This window comes from Pyrus communis, chromosome 1 (genome assembly GCF_041283825.1).
Source record: "Pyrus communis isolate YQ-2024b chromosome 1, ASM4128382v1, whole genome shotgun sequence".
NCBI lineage: Eukaryota > Viridiplantae > Streptophyta > Magnoliopsida > Rosales > Rosaceae > Pyrus > Pyrus communis.
In genome coordinates this window covers 19316255-19330723 of record NC_142565.1, presented here as the reverse complement: position 1 = coordinate 19330723, position 14469 = coordinate 19316255, and the positions used below count along the sequence as shown (strand labels likewise).

The 14469-nt window shown below is 39.4% G+C and overlaps 1 protein-coding gene across 1 annotated transcript; it reads left to right on the top strand.

The window, feature by feature from the left end:
- Positions 1 to 8729: 8729 nt before the first annotated feature.
- LOC148699324 (uncharacterized) lies at positions 8730 to 13986 on the top strand. Its single transcript, XM_088696857.1, has 2 exons — positions 8730 to 10146; positions 13975 to 13986. The coding sequence occupies exons 1-2, from the start codon at positions 8731 to 8733 to the stop codon at positions 13984 to 13986; spliced, it is 1428 nt and encodes a 475-aa protein (XP_088552983.1). The 5' UTR covers position 8730.
- The last annotated feature ends 483 nt before the right edge of the window (positions 13987 to 14469 follow it).

Here is a 14469-nt window from a genome sequence, read left to right as displayed (position 1 = left end):
GTGATGCGAGAAATGAATAATTGTGATTGAAAATAATAGACTTAATACTTAAAGAAATCAAAACTAACAGAAAAAACACTCGTAGAACTAAATGTTATGTAGCATTAAAACCACATCTGTTAAAATTAGCCTTAGTTCATTTGCAGGAAGATCTGATAAATAAACAATGTTACGCTTACAAGCTCATCACACAAGTACTAGTTGTACGGATAAACATTTGGAGATTGAAATGTGTGCATTGATGTGTGCACGAATCTGACCTAGCATTGACCAAAAATAAAAATAAAAATCTAACCTAGCATCGAGCGATTGTGCGACCAAAGACTAAATTTTTTCTTGGTTTAAGTCCTTTCACTTCCTCTCGTTGAAGAACCGATTTGTATGTTTTTTATATTTTTTTTAGGATAAATTACAAAAAACTACCTTAATTATGGATTGAAGCACAATCTCATACCTCATTGTTAAAAAATGACAATGTCATACCTCATCTTACGAATTCGTTTCAATGTCATACCTCCGTCAGTTTTTCTATTAATTTTTCTGTTAAATGCTGACGTGACTTGAGATAGACCCGACTCTCTAATCCAACTAGATAAAAAAAATAATTAAATATAAAAAAATTAAATCATAAATTTATTTAAATATTCTATTAAAAATTAGGACCCACTCCCTACAATCACCCTCACCCTTCTTCTTCCCCAGTTCTGTCCCTTCCCTCTTTGTAAATTTTTGGTTGAACAAAAATGGTGGCCATGAACACACGCGGATTCAGCTCCAAGCTTTCAAGACTCTCTCATCCTAACTCATCATTGTATGCTTCCTCCACCTACCTCACTGCTCAAAACCTCCAAACCCCTAAAAACCCTAACCACTTCACTCACTCTTCCAACTGCACTTTCTCCCCAAATCCTTTCAAATCTTCACCTAACCCCACCACCATTATCGAACGCTACATAAAATCATCAAATTCAAAACCCATAAATCCTAATCCCACTTGGGTACCCAATTCAAAATCCGGAATTCAAAAAAAAGGGATCTTGGTACCCAATTTAAAAACCCAGATTTCGTCCTTGGAGGAGAGTGGGGCCGCCATGGAGAAGTGGCGTGCGTGGCGGGTGAGGGCTGCATGGCGAAGGCAAGATAAAATAGACATGGCTTCTAGAGAGAGAATTGGGGGCTAACTTTAGGGTTTTGCAAAAGGGGTGGAGTTTAATCTCAGGGAGGGGAGACGAATGAACTGGGGAAGAAGAAAGGTGAGGCATGAGGGTGATGGTTCTCTAGTTCTCGAAGAAGGGCCAACCGGAATTGGTTCTCTGTCCGAGGCGCTTCTTCACAACGTGGTGTCGTTACAGGAGCTTCTCCATCTTGTTGGGGCACTGTGTAAGGCTTTCGATGGCATTGCGTAAGGCTTTTGATGGCTCGCCATACTTGTAGCTTCACCTGGTTGCCACGGTCACAACCAAATCTTCCCATTGACTTGAGTTTTGCTGGACTCTCCTTAGCTGCACTGTCTCCTCTTGGGTCCACGGCAGTGGCTGGGGCTTCTTAGCGGAGGCTGTGGGCTACGGTAGTGGTGGTGTAGACATTGATGCGGGGGTGATTGGGGCTAACAATTTGAAATTTAAGGTTTGGGGAGAATTGGGGTTTTCTGTTTGAAATTGGCATGGAGATTGTGGGTGTTTGGTTACAAAGATTAATTTGGTAAGGATGATGAGTTTGTAGGGGTGGGTCCCCTTTTTTTAATAAAATATTTAAATAAATTATGATTTAATTTTTTAAATATTTAATTAATATTTTTATCTAGTTGGACTAGTGAGTGGGGTCCATCTCAAGCTACGTCAGCATTTAATAGAAAAAATAAAGGAGGTATGACATTAAAACAAATTTGTAAGATAAGGTATGACATTGTCATTTTTTAAACATGAAGTATGAGACTTTGGTTCAACCTATAGTTGAGGTAGTTTTTTGTAATTTACCCTTTTTTTTTTTTTATGTATGAATGCAATAATGTAATGACACAACAAACTAATGAAAATTTTGAATTAAATTCCAATGTAACTAAATAAAATTTGAATGGATTATGAATTGAATTAACGATAAATGCATTTAAGATAATAAAGGAAATTTTTATTTGAACTCATGTAACCTTTCTCAACATCTAACTTAAATTTGAAATGTGAATTGTTTTTATTACCCTATTGCATAACTATCATCAAGTACAAGATGAAATTAACAATAACATTAAAATTGACACGCTGTTGTAGAGAAAACAAACTCTTTCTAATGAAAGGATTGTGATTTAAATCTTTCAACTAAAGTATGAATTGATTTATGCAAGTATTTTTTTTGTTTGTTTTCAATTATTTTACGAAGTCAAAGAAAAAAATCTAACCGATGTCTAAGAGGGTCTATTGCAGTTGCTTCAGTCAATGTCCCATTATTGAGTGTTAAAAGGCTTTCACTTTATTGACCTTTTTTTTTTTTTTTTTTAAATTTGTGGTTGGTAGCATGAGTAAAAATCGTGTTATTAAAAAATTGATTAGCAAAATACAGTTTATATGTTTATGTTCATGCTTTTTTCTGCTTAACAGTTCAACGTGACTCCATTTTGAAAATTTTGCCTCATTCAGCAGGATCCCACCGAAAATATTCCAATTTTCAGCAAGCTTTCACTGAATACTGACATTTATTTTAGTCGTTTGTCACCGAATATAATTCTGTCTTTTCTTTAAGAACAAGAATCTGGTTCTATTTATTTATTTACATATATATATATATAAATATATATTTTATCATAAATGGTCTATGAAATTGACTCTCACTATCAAGATGATCTCTGAAATCAATCAATGTTGTCATTGAAAATAGGTGTCTCAAATCAATGTAGTCATTCCATCACAATTTTTTTTTTAAATTTTGTTAAGTGCTGATGTGGAACATAAATGGGCCCCACAAGATTTATGAGTATTAATCGCAAATTATCCCTAAAATTGACCCACACCATCCAGATAGTCCTTAAAATTGAAAATCGATCCATATATGTGACAGTCCGTCCCGAATTATTTGTACCGTAGATGTGAAATAACGGTTTTGCCCCTAGTGGTTATGTTTCGTTGTGTGGTTGTTTTGGGGATTTGGTTGGCTGCATCTAGACCACACACACACACCCACACTCTCATCCTCATCTCCTTCCCTGTCCCGTCTCTCTTTCTCTCTTTCTCTTCTTCTTCTTCGTACGGACAAGACCCAAAACCTATGAAAACATTGTAGATCGAGGTGGAAAACTATATCTTTGTGTTCGTGGGGACCATACAAGTCCAACCATACCCATTTCAGGTAGGAAATCCTTCGATTTCACGTTGAACCATGGAACCCCGATTATGGTTACTGTTCATGCACACGTGAAATGTTATTTTTCAGGGAATTTGAAGCTTGTAGGAAGCTTAGTGAGGTCCTTAGGAAGCTTGGGGTGGTTCGTTGGAAGGTTTTGAACGTCGGGATCGTGGGTTGCAGGTTTGGCCGGATTTTGTGAAGTTTCTCCAGCGAGATTCCGTGAATTTCAAAGCTTGAAAGTGGTAAGGTTTTGCTCTACTTGTTGTAAGCTTCATTTTGGTGCAAATTTCATGAAATTGGTTGAAAAACGAGTGAGAAACAAAGGTTTGAAGATTTCTCGATTTTCCGATGGCAGAGACGGCACCGAAGGTGTGCCGGAGAAGAAGACGAAAAATTCCGTCAGTTTGGACGGAATATTCTTAACGGTGTTAGGTTAACTTTAATTGAATGTGTTAGTTTTAACAGAATATTCCTGACGGCGTTAACTGACGCCGTCAATGTGCCTGGCACGTGGCCGACGCGTCTGGCCGTGCCTTGGCCGCGCGCGTGGGAGGTCAGAAAATTATTTTAAAAATATGGAGATGTTCGTGAGGTTGAGTAGATCACGTTGGTGTATTCATACACCCCATTTGAGTATTGTACGAGAAGTTATTACCTAGTTTTGATTATGTGCTTTAAATTAACATTTTTATAGTTGTTTCGCATATAGGTGAGACCTATCCCGAGGACGAGTGCAGTCACTCGAAGCAAAGGGGTTACGACCCTTCCACATACCAGTGAGTGGGCTTTTAGTTTTCCGTATATACCTATATACTTGTGGTTTTTCCTAGAAAATGAGATGAAATGTTTATATGTTTTAAATGTCATGCGTTGCGTTTGCCTATTTATTTTTGCATTAGTAGTTGCATATATGTATGTTCGGTGCTGCAGACGCACAGGTAAGTGTCAGGTAAGTTATGGTTTATGATGATGATTAGTAGATATTTGAGATACATAGAGAGCTCATAACCTGCACCCCCGGTGTTAGTGCTCCCGCTTAGAGTAGAGCATAGTCCTTCACGTGATGTTCACCTCCCGCACCATACGCTCATCTTGGATCCAAGTTAGGTGCACAGTCCTGTCGTACAAACCACTATAGGTGGTTCCGACTCGTAGGTGACCCGCGATTATTCGCCCAGTCTTTATGTGATCGTAGCACTTGAGCGTATTTAGTTACACCCAGGCCTGTCGTACAAACCACTTTAGGTGGTTCCGACTTGTGTGCAGGTGTAGTTAGTGAGTTGGAGATTTGAGCTCTAGATTCAATCGTACAGGTCACGTTAGGTGACTTCGGCTGACATATTACATTGCATTGATTGACATTACCTGAGTTACGTACATTTTATGTAGAGGCATTCGACATGGCATTTTTCTGAGCATGTTTTCGATATCCGTGTATATTCTATTTTCTGGGAAACTATACAGGTTTTACGGCGAGGGGTTAGAACTTTTGATAATGAAATGATTTTAAAAAGCTTTGTTTTTGCCCACTCACACTTTCTGTTTTGCGTCCTTCCAGGTTCTAGTTTGGATTGCTCTTTTGGTGGCTCACAAGGAATTCACGGCATATCTGACAGATTATCACCAGTGTAGGGCCCCCTCTGGGTGTGTTTAGTTAGTATTTGTTCCTCTGGACTGCACTAGGTTTTATGTGCTTTGAATATTGTTTTTCACACTTACGCTTGCACTTGTATGTTAATTACTTTGTGTGTAGTTTGGTTTTTATTTATTCGTACTTTTATTATTATTCTTAGCTTCCACACTGTAAAATCTCAAAGAGAGATCCCTTTAAAGAGGTCCCTTCTATAAGTTCTCAAAGGCACAAGACTTAACCAAGGCCTAAGAGGGGTTTGGAAATAGTTTCCAACTAACAATAGACGCACCTTGGTTATAACCTCATTATCTCAAGGCAAACCTCGCTGTTCTTTGCGTCACCAGACCACCGGGGAAGTGCCGAACAAGCTCTCCAAGATTAAGGTTGTGAGGATGTTAATCACCTAAATGTTAATGGTGATGTCCCAGAAGTCGTTGCCAATCGACCAAGATGTCACCAAAGATGATCTAGATCCAGGTTCATCGATGAAGGGTGAGAGATGGGTGTATTGAGATTTTTTTTTTTTTTTTTTTTTTTTTTTTTTTAAGAGAATAGACAGTGAAGGAGGTAGAGGAATGTGGACTGGGATTAGAGGTGATTGCAGGACTGAGTTTTTGGGTTGACAACTTTTTTATTCACTATTAAATTATTAAACCTATTTCTAATTTTTTTTAATTTAATTAGACTTGTGTGACCCATTAATGTGTCACATCATCACATAACAAATTTTTAAAAAGAATTGTGACGGAATGACTTCATTGATTTAGGGCACTTACTTGCGAGACTAAATTGATTGATTTTCAATTTCAGAGACCATTGTGATGTCGCGAGTCAATTTGAATTACCATATATGAGAAAAAAAAGATTTATGGGGCCCATTTATGTGCCACATTAGCATTTAACAAAAATTTTAACATAACTGTGATGGAAGAAACACATTTGTGATGAAAACTTTTTATTTTTATTGTTATTGAGTGTAAAGATAAATTTACATATATAATGATAGTTTAGATAATAAATTTGAGCTGAAAGCGAGAATGATGGTTTATATGGTTCAAATAAGATTTCTCTAAACTTAATTGGCATGCATATTATATATGTAGGCAGCAGAATGAATCGAGACAAGAACCACAATAACTAAAATCTGTAAGATCTGTAATCTAGCAGAATTACTCCTATTGGTCGACGAGGTTGGCAATTCCGTATAGAAAAAAAATAAAAAATAAAAATCCGTTTCACGCACATGAGCTTCAGTTTAGGTTATTCGGGCAAACCACCAACAATTTCGGTTACCGGGATTTGATGTTGTGCCCGTGGCTGTGAAGGACGAGTTTCAGCTCAACGGTGCACCCTACGACACCTGACCTCGAACAAAAACAAATATATAACCCTCAAAGATAGTGTCGTTCTGGGCCAGCAGCTCAGAGAATTAATCATTCACGGCGAAGGAGGTGGTGAGCTGCTGGCCTCGTATTTATCACCGGTTACTTCAAGGGTTCCGGGTGGCTGATGAAGTTGTTGGGGGCATTGGACATGGTGTTCAATCCATCTCTTGACCGTGGCATCTGTGGTAACATCACACATTTTGATTCTAGAATGCTCCCTTGTATTCAGAAGTGGAAGGAAGATTGACCGCCAAGTTTCCGCCTCCACCGAAGAAATACAAGTGAGAGCTTAAATCGATGGATCAATAGGTGAAGTAGCATATGTACACTTCTTTCTAACCATAGCAGATCCAGGACGAACCCAATTCCACATCAAAGCCAAGGCTTGCCATGAAAAGAACCAGATAGCCTACAACAGGCGTAAAAATATGATGGTGCGAAACGAAGACAATTCAACCAAATCATGAACACTCCTTTCACCATGAAGCAACAATATAAAGAGTGCCGACCAACTTTCTCTGGATATGCCAAATGAAGAAATATCAGAAACAACTGGTTAACAATCAGCACACTAATATCAGAAAAGAAATATTACGCATAATTCAAGTCCGAAAAAGGAGGAAAATGGAAACCACATCTAATCTACTCACATAACCTCAAAATCTATCGACAAAAACAGTAAAATGCTCGAGAGCAACACATACATCATTAACGACGATTATGGTAACAGTGAAACATAAACGTACACACACAACGGAAAACATTTCTCATTTATCATTAACCCCCAAGTAACACTAAACTACTCTGAATGATAAGACCTCAATCGACCTTCACTCTAATTGCAAGGAAAAACAATTTTCATCGAACAAGGAAACTGATACAAATTCTTCACACCGACCTCCATTACAATTGATAGCCATATAGCCTATTTCTGAGCTCATCTAACCGACTTACAACAACAACTAACCATGGTTTACAATAACCCAACTAACAACTAACCAATGGAGGAATGCCATCTGGCATCCTAACACTGAAAGTCTACAGTACCTGTCCTTGAGCATTAGAATTCATATATTTGGATTTTCGATAAGCAAAACTACCATGGAAGCATCTCCTTCTCCCATAATCCTTCATAGATATTCACATTAATAGGGCCATGGGATTGGCGGCTTAGCAAAGTCCCACTATAAAGGCTGCACAATATGGGATTTGTGACTACCTCCCACGACCCCAAATTCCACCTCCGAGTAAGTCATTTAATGCCTTGGTCCACATCAACTTGTACCCAGGTAGTTTACTTAACTGAGTTCCAAAAGATTTCGTCTTCGCTCCTCACAAAACAGTCTACTAAATCATACCAAATTGGACTTGTAAGGAAATAATCACAATAAACATTTGAAGTTCTACTAACGCTTGACAAAAAAAAAAAAAAAAAAGAAAGAAAGAAAGAAGGACAAATAACACTTGCTGGGTTAAAGAAGTGGCAGCTACTTGAAAGATAATTCTAAAACGGGGATCAATGGAGAATAAAACTAAGCAAGGCTCCAATACCGCAAACACCTGAGCATTTCAATCCTAATAAAACCATTGTTGCATCACTCGCAAACCACGAGACAAAAATAATATCAAAAGGAGTTCAAGCACCAGCCACTAGTGTGTATATAGTTCAGGCACATAAGAGATCAAGTTAAATTTCTGAAACATTTGATAGGAGCATATTTATACGACTTAGTTAGCTTGTTTTCTTGCATTTAATTAGCTAAACTATGTTAATTATAGTGTTTAAAGTTATTTTCGTGCAATTTCAGGTTTTAGTGTCAAAGTATGCAAAAAGAAGCAATTTGGAGCATTCTAGAGCATTTTTGGGCCAAGATTGGATAGTGCAAGCATGGAGGCATGAGGATGGACGAATTTGAAAGGCTTGAATTCAGTTAGGGAGCTGCAAGGGGGCCAAAAAACCTGATTTCTAGAAGGCTACATTAGTGCCACATGTTTTTAGACCTTCTTCTTCTAGAAATCAGCCATATAAGTATTCCTTCTAGAAGGCCTTATCTATTCACACATGGTGCCTAATTTCTGCCTAATTTCTGGTACAAAACCTTATTTCTAGAAGGCTTTATCTATTCACACATGGTGCCTAATTTCTGCCTAATTTCTGGTACAAAACCTTTTGGTTTCAACTAAGTTCTAAACCTTTCCTAGCCCTATAAATAAGGCTTTGCAGCAAGGCACTAGAGGGGATCACTCATTCACCCAATTTTCGTCCATTCATCCAGCCACACCATTCTACACATCCTAAAATCCCAGAAACACAAACTGTGCATGCACATATCTTGGTTTTCTTATTTTGTTTTGTTTTCTTGGTTTAGGTACTAGTGCATGACGCGGAGTTCTCAAACTGTGCATGCACATATCTTGGACTTTAACGACGATTTTGAACGTGATTTGAGAAGAAAGAGGAGGCATCCCGAACCTAGTGAACCTAGTTCAAGTTCAGAGGCCGAATCTGAGTTTGAAAAAGTGGAAGAAGAAGTTATGGCAGCGGACAATCGGACCATTAAAGAGCTTTCGGCCTTGGGGTTGGCCAATGCCGCACCATTATGCATTCAATACCCCGCGGCTGCCCAAGGCAAGACCGATGAATTCGAGTTGAAGTCAAGCTTGTTGCACCACATTCCGAAATACCATGGGCTTTCCATGGAAGATCCCAACAAGCATCTCAAGGAGTTCGAGGTTGTTTGTTCGAGCATGACACCCATAAATGTCGATGGGAACATTCTGATGATGAAGGCTTTTCCATTCTCACTTTTGGAAAAGGCGAAGGATTGGCTGTACGAGTTAGCACCCGGAACGGTTACATCTTGGGATAGTATGAAAAGAGCTTTCTTGGAGAAGTTTTTCCCAACTTCAAGAGTCATTCTCTTGAGGAAACGGATTAGTGGCATCCAACAAAATCAAGGTGAATCATTTCCTTCTTATTATGAACGTTTTAAATCACTTGTTGCTTCTTGTCCACAGCATCAAATGAAGGAGGAGCTGCTCATTCAATACTTCTACGAAGGACTCCTTCCCATGGAACGCCAAATGCTTGATGCATCGGCGGGAGGTGCGTTGGTGGATAAAACTCTGGGGGCTGCAAAAGTTCTAATTGCCAACCGAGCACATAATGCACAACAATACGAAGGTGTTGGACAAAGAGACCCCCCACGGCCACAAGTGAATGAGGTAAGTTCTATGCCCGAAATTCAATCCCAATTAGCTAACCTTACTTCTATTGTTTCTCAGTTGGCGAAGGGAATGAAGATTCATGGACCAAGTGTGTGTGGCGTGTGCTCTATGCAAGGACATGCCAACGATCAATGCCCTCAATTGATTGAGAATGGGGGTTGGGAATCTGCCAATGCCGTGGGTTTTGGGAACCAAAATCAACCACGCCATGATCCATACTCTAATACCTACAATCCGGGGTGGAGGGACCATCCAAATTTCAAATGGCGGGATCCTCAACAACCCCAACAACAAGGAGGATTTAGGCAGCAACCACCGGGCTTTTATACAAAGCCATTCGTCCCCAATCAAAACCAAGTGCAATCTGCCCCAACAACCTCAGGTATGTCTTTGGATAATGATCAAGTTGCTAAGTTACTTACTACTTTGACGCAGGAAGTACAAACTCAAAATAAGGAGAGACAAATCCAAGACAAACGGGTGGATAATTTGGAGAAGCAAATGGGTCAAATTGCCGATCGTTCTAATGCATATCCAAAGGGTGTTTTGGAAGATGTTTTGGTACAGGTTGGTAACTTGATTTTTCCAGCGGATTTCTACGTGCTTGACATGGAGGATTCACCCCATTCCACCCCATTGCCGATTCTATTAGGGAGGCCTTTCATGAAAACAGCTCGCACCAAGATAGATGTGTTTAAAGGAACTTTAACGATGGAATTTGATGGGGAAGTCATTGATTTCAATCTTTCTGAAAGTATTAAATTTCCTAAGGACGATCATTCTTGCTTTTCTATTGATATAATTGATGAGTTGGCGCAGGAATTTCTCGATTCTTTGGAGAGGGATACACTTGAAACAACAATTGCACAAGGAATTGGGCAAAAATCTGGTTTTGCCGTGCCTAGAAGTGTGGAAGAGGCCGAGATAGTGGCTGCCCTTGAGTCACTACCTCAACACCATGGTAAGCCTTCTAACCCAATTTCAATTTCAGTTTCCACTAATAAGTTGTTACCCTCAGTGATTCAGGCACCCGTACTTGAGCTTAAACCGTTGCCCGATCATTTAAAGTACGTCTGTCTGGGAGACAACGAGACATTGCCCGTCATTGTCTCCTCATCACTCACGGCCATAGAGGAGGAGAAGTTGATCCGAGTGTTGAAAGAGCACAAGACGGCCATTGGGTGGACTTTGGCCGATATTAGGGGAATTAGCCCGACTACGTGCATGCATCGCATACTTCTAAAGGAGGGGGTTAAACCAACTCGAGAGGCTCAACGCCGTCTCAACCCTCCAATGATGGAAGTTATGAAAAAGGAGATTATCAAACTTCTTGATTGTGGAGTGATTTATCCGATCTCTGATAGTCGTTGGGTGTCACCGGTGCAATGTGTTCCAAAGAAGTCCGGAGTGACAGTGGTGAAGAATGCCGAGAATGAGCTTGTGCCAACCCGTATCCAAACAGGTTGGCGAGTGTGCATTGATTATAGGAAGCTCAACGCCACCATAAGGAAGGACCACTTCCCTTTGCCGTTCATTGATCAAATGCTTGAAAGGGTTAGCCAGTCATTCTTTTTATTGTTTCCTTGATGGTTATTCTGGATATAATCAGATTGTCATAGCGCCGGATGACCAAGAAAAGACAACTTTCACGTGCCCCTTTGGTACTTTTGCTTATCGTCGCATGCCTTTTGGTTTATGCAATGCTCCGGCCACGTTTCAAAGGTGTATGGTAAGTATCTTTTCAGATTTTGTGGAAAAGATTATTGAGGTATTTATGGATGATTTCAGTGTGTTTGGTGATTCATTTGATGGTTGTTTGGAAAATCTCACAATAATTTTGAAACGATGTGTAGAAACTAACCTTGTGCTTAATTGGGAAAAATGTCACTTTATGGTTGGACAAGGCATAGTTCTAGGGCATATTGTTTCAGAAAGAGGAATTGAAGTGGATAAATCGAAAATAGATCTTGTACGCTACTTACCCTCTCCTACTTCGGTTCGAGAGGTTCGTTCGTTTCTTGGTCATGCAGGATTTTATAGGCGATTTATCAAGGACTTCTCCAAGATCTCAAACCCTCTTTGCCGTCTCCTCCAGAAAGATGTGGCGTTTGACTTCAACGAAGAGTGTGAGAAGGCGTTCAATCACCTCAAAGAAATGCTCATAGTTCCACCGGATTGGAGCCTTCCTTTTGAGCTTATGTGCGATGCTTCCGATTATGCATTAGGAGCTGTTTTGGGGCAAAGGAAGGAAAAAGAGGCTGCATGTTATCTATTATGCCTCTCGGACTTTAAATGATGCACAATTGAATTATTCTACCACTGAAAAAGAACTTCTTGCTGTTGTATTTGCTTTAGATAAATTCCGTTCTTATTTGCTTGGTACTAAAGTTATTATTTATACTGACCATGCAGCATTGAAGTATTTGTTCACCAAGAAGGAGGCCAAACTACGACTCATTCGTTGGATGCTTCTTCTCCAAGAGTTCGATATCGAAATCTGGGACAAGAAGGGAAGTGAAAACGTGGTGGCTGACCACTTGAGCCGTATGGTGCATGAGGAGGATGCCGTGCCTATCATAGAGACATTCCCAGATGAGCAACTGATGTCCGTCAAGGTAAGTGAATCGTGGTATGCTGATTTGGTGAATTATTTGGTGTCTAAACATGTTCCTAGTGAATTACTTAAACACCAATGTGATAAATTGAAGAAAGAGGCACGGTTTTATGTGTGGGATGACCCGTATTTATGGAAATATTGCCCTGACCAAGTTATACGTAGGTGTGTGCACGATTCTAAGTTTAATGCTATTCTAACCTTTTGTCACACTTATGCTTGTGGGGGACACTTTGGCACTCAAAGAACAACACTTAAGGTGTTAGAATGTGGTTTCTATTGGCCTAGCATCTTTAGGGATGCTAGAACATTTTGCATGTCTTGTGATAGATGCCAAAGAACGGGCAATGTTGGTCCTAAACAACAAATGCCGCAAACCCCCATTTTTAGTGTTGAAATCTTTGATGTTTGGGGTATTGATTTTATGGGTCCCTTTCCTTCGTCACATGGGTTTCTTTATATATTGCTTGCTGTGGACTATGTGTCGAAATGGGTGGAAGCAAAAGCCACCCGAACTAATGATTCTCGAGTGGTTGCAGATTTTGTGAAAACTAACATTTTTGCAAGGTTTGGAATGCCACGAGTGCTAATCAGTGATGAAGGTTCCCATTTTTGTAATCGAACCATCGAGGCGTTGCTCAAGAAATACAATGTCACGCATAAGGTGGCCACACCTTATCATCCTCAAACGAGCGGGCAAGCCGAGGTTTCGAATAGGGAAATCAAGCAGATTCTTGAGAAGACCGTGGGGCCTACAAGGAAGGATTGGAGTTTGCGCTTAAACAATGCATTGTGGGCGTATCGCACTGCCTACAAAACCCCCATTGGGATGTCACCTTTTCGGCTCATCTATGGGAAGCCATGCCATCTTCCCGTCGAATTAGAGCATCGTGCACATTGGGCCGTCAAAACGTTCAATATGGACCTTGATGCCGCAGGTTTACATAGGAAGCTTCCATGCTTGCACTATCCAATCTTGGCCCAAAAATGCTCTAGAATGCTCCAAATTGCTTCTTTTTGCATACTTTGACATTAAAACCTGAAATTGCACGAAAATAACTTTAAACACTATAATTAACATAGTTTAGCTAATTAAATGCAAGAAAACAAGCTAACTAAGTCGTATAAATATGCTCCTATCAATTTCCCCCGCACTTAGCTTTTGCTAGTCATCGAGCAAAACAAAACAAACAAAACATAACCTAACCTTCCAACATTTGCTTCAGGGATTTCCAACGATACATAACATGCCAAAGATCATTATTCTCACAGATTTTAGTCACCCCTACTCTTGAGCATATACTTAATCATAGTTACCATTCACTAGCTCACAATTAATCGTTTAAAACAACATTATGGACGTAGTAACATGCCTTAGAGAATCCACTCAATTCCTTACTGGATACACTCTTATTTTCACACAAATTTTCTAACTACACTCCCTATACTAAGTATATGTGAGAAGATTGATGTAAACATGAAAACGAACACTCACATATGTTACAACAAAAGAAGCATTTTTCTGGAATGATTAAGCATTTATAGATATGATCTCATGAATGGAATGCTACTACTTAGATGCGAGAACCAGGGACACCATATGCTCAAACCAATCCCAAACTCCACATATTGAAATACATAACACTCAAGATAGAAGTTAAGGATTGTAACGGGGCTAAGGGGTATTGGCTAACAAAGAAAGGTTAAGGATAAACAAAAGTTCTTAAAGCGATAGCAAACAAATAATGAACTTGACACTTAGAATTCACTTTTGCGTGCAGAAAATCACTTAGACACACAAGGGGATGAAATACACAATACTTAGGGTCTAATTTAACTTTTTGGACCCTTTCTTCAACAACCAACACTTGTGAGTTCTTTCTCACTTATTTTGACCTCTTTTTCATTCTTTTCACATTTTTTTCTCTTTTCTCGTGCCCAATTCTTGTTTTTGGCACAAATTCCCACACATAAATCCCTTCCTCCACACTTGTTTTTCTGCACAAGAATAATCAAAAGGAATTCATTCTAAGTCATGTTCACTATGCTTTAAGAACAAAGGCATGGATGGTCCTATTCTAGGCTAGGTAAGGATAACGTGGGTTAACAAAGAACATAGGCTAAACAAGGCTCAACGGGGCTTAAACCTACAAAACAAATGAACATGGGGTACGGCTATTTGGCTCTTGGTTCACTAACAACTTCATCTTGTTATGTGTTATGCTAATCAATTTTATGCTTTGAATGAAATGGGCATGAGTTCTAGTATTTGAATT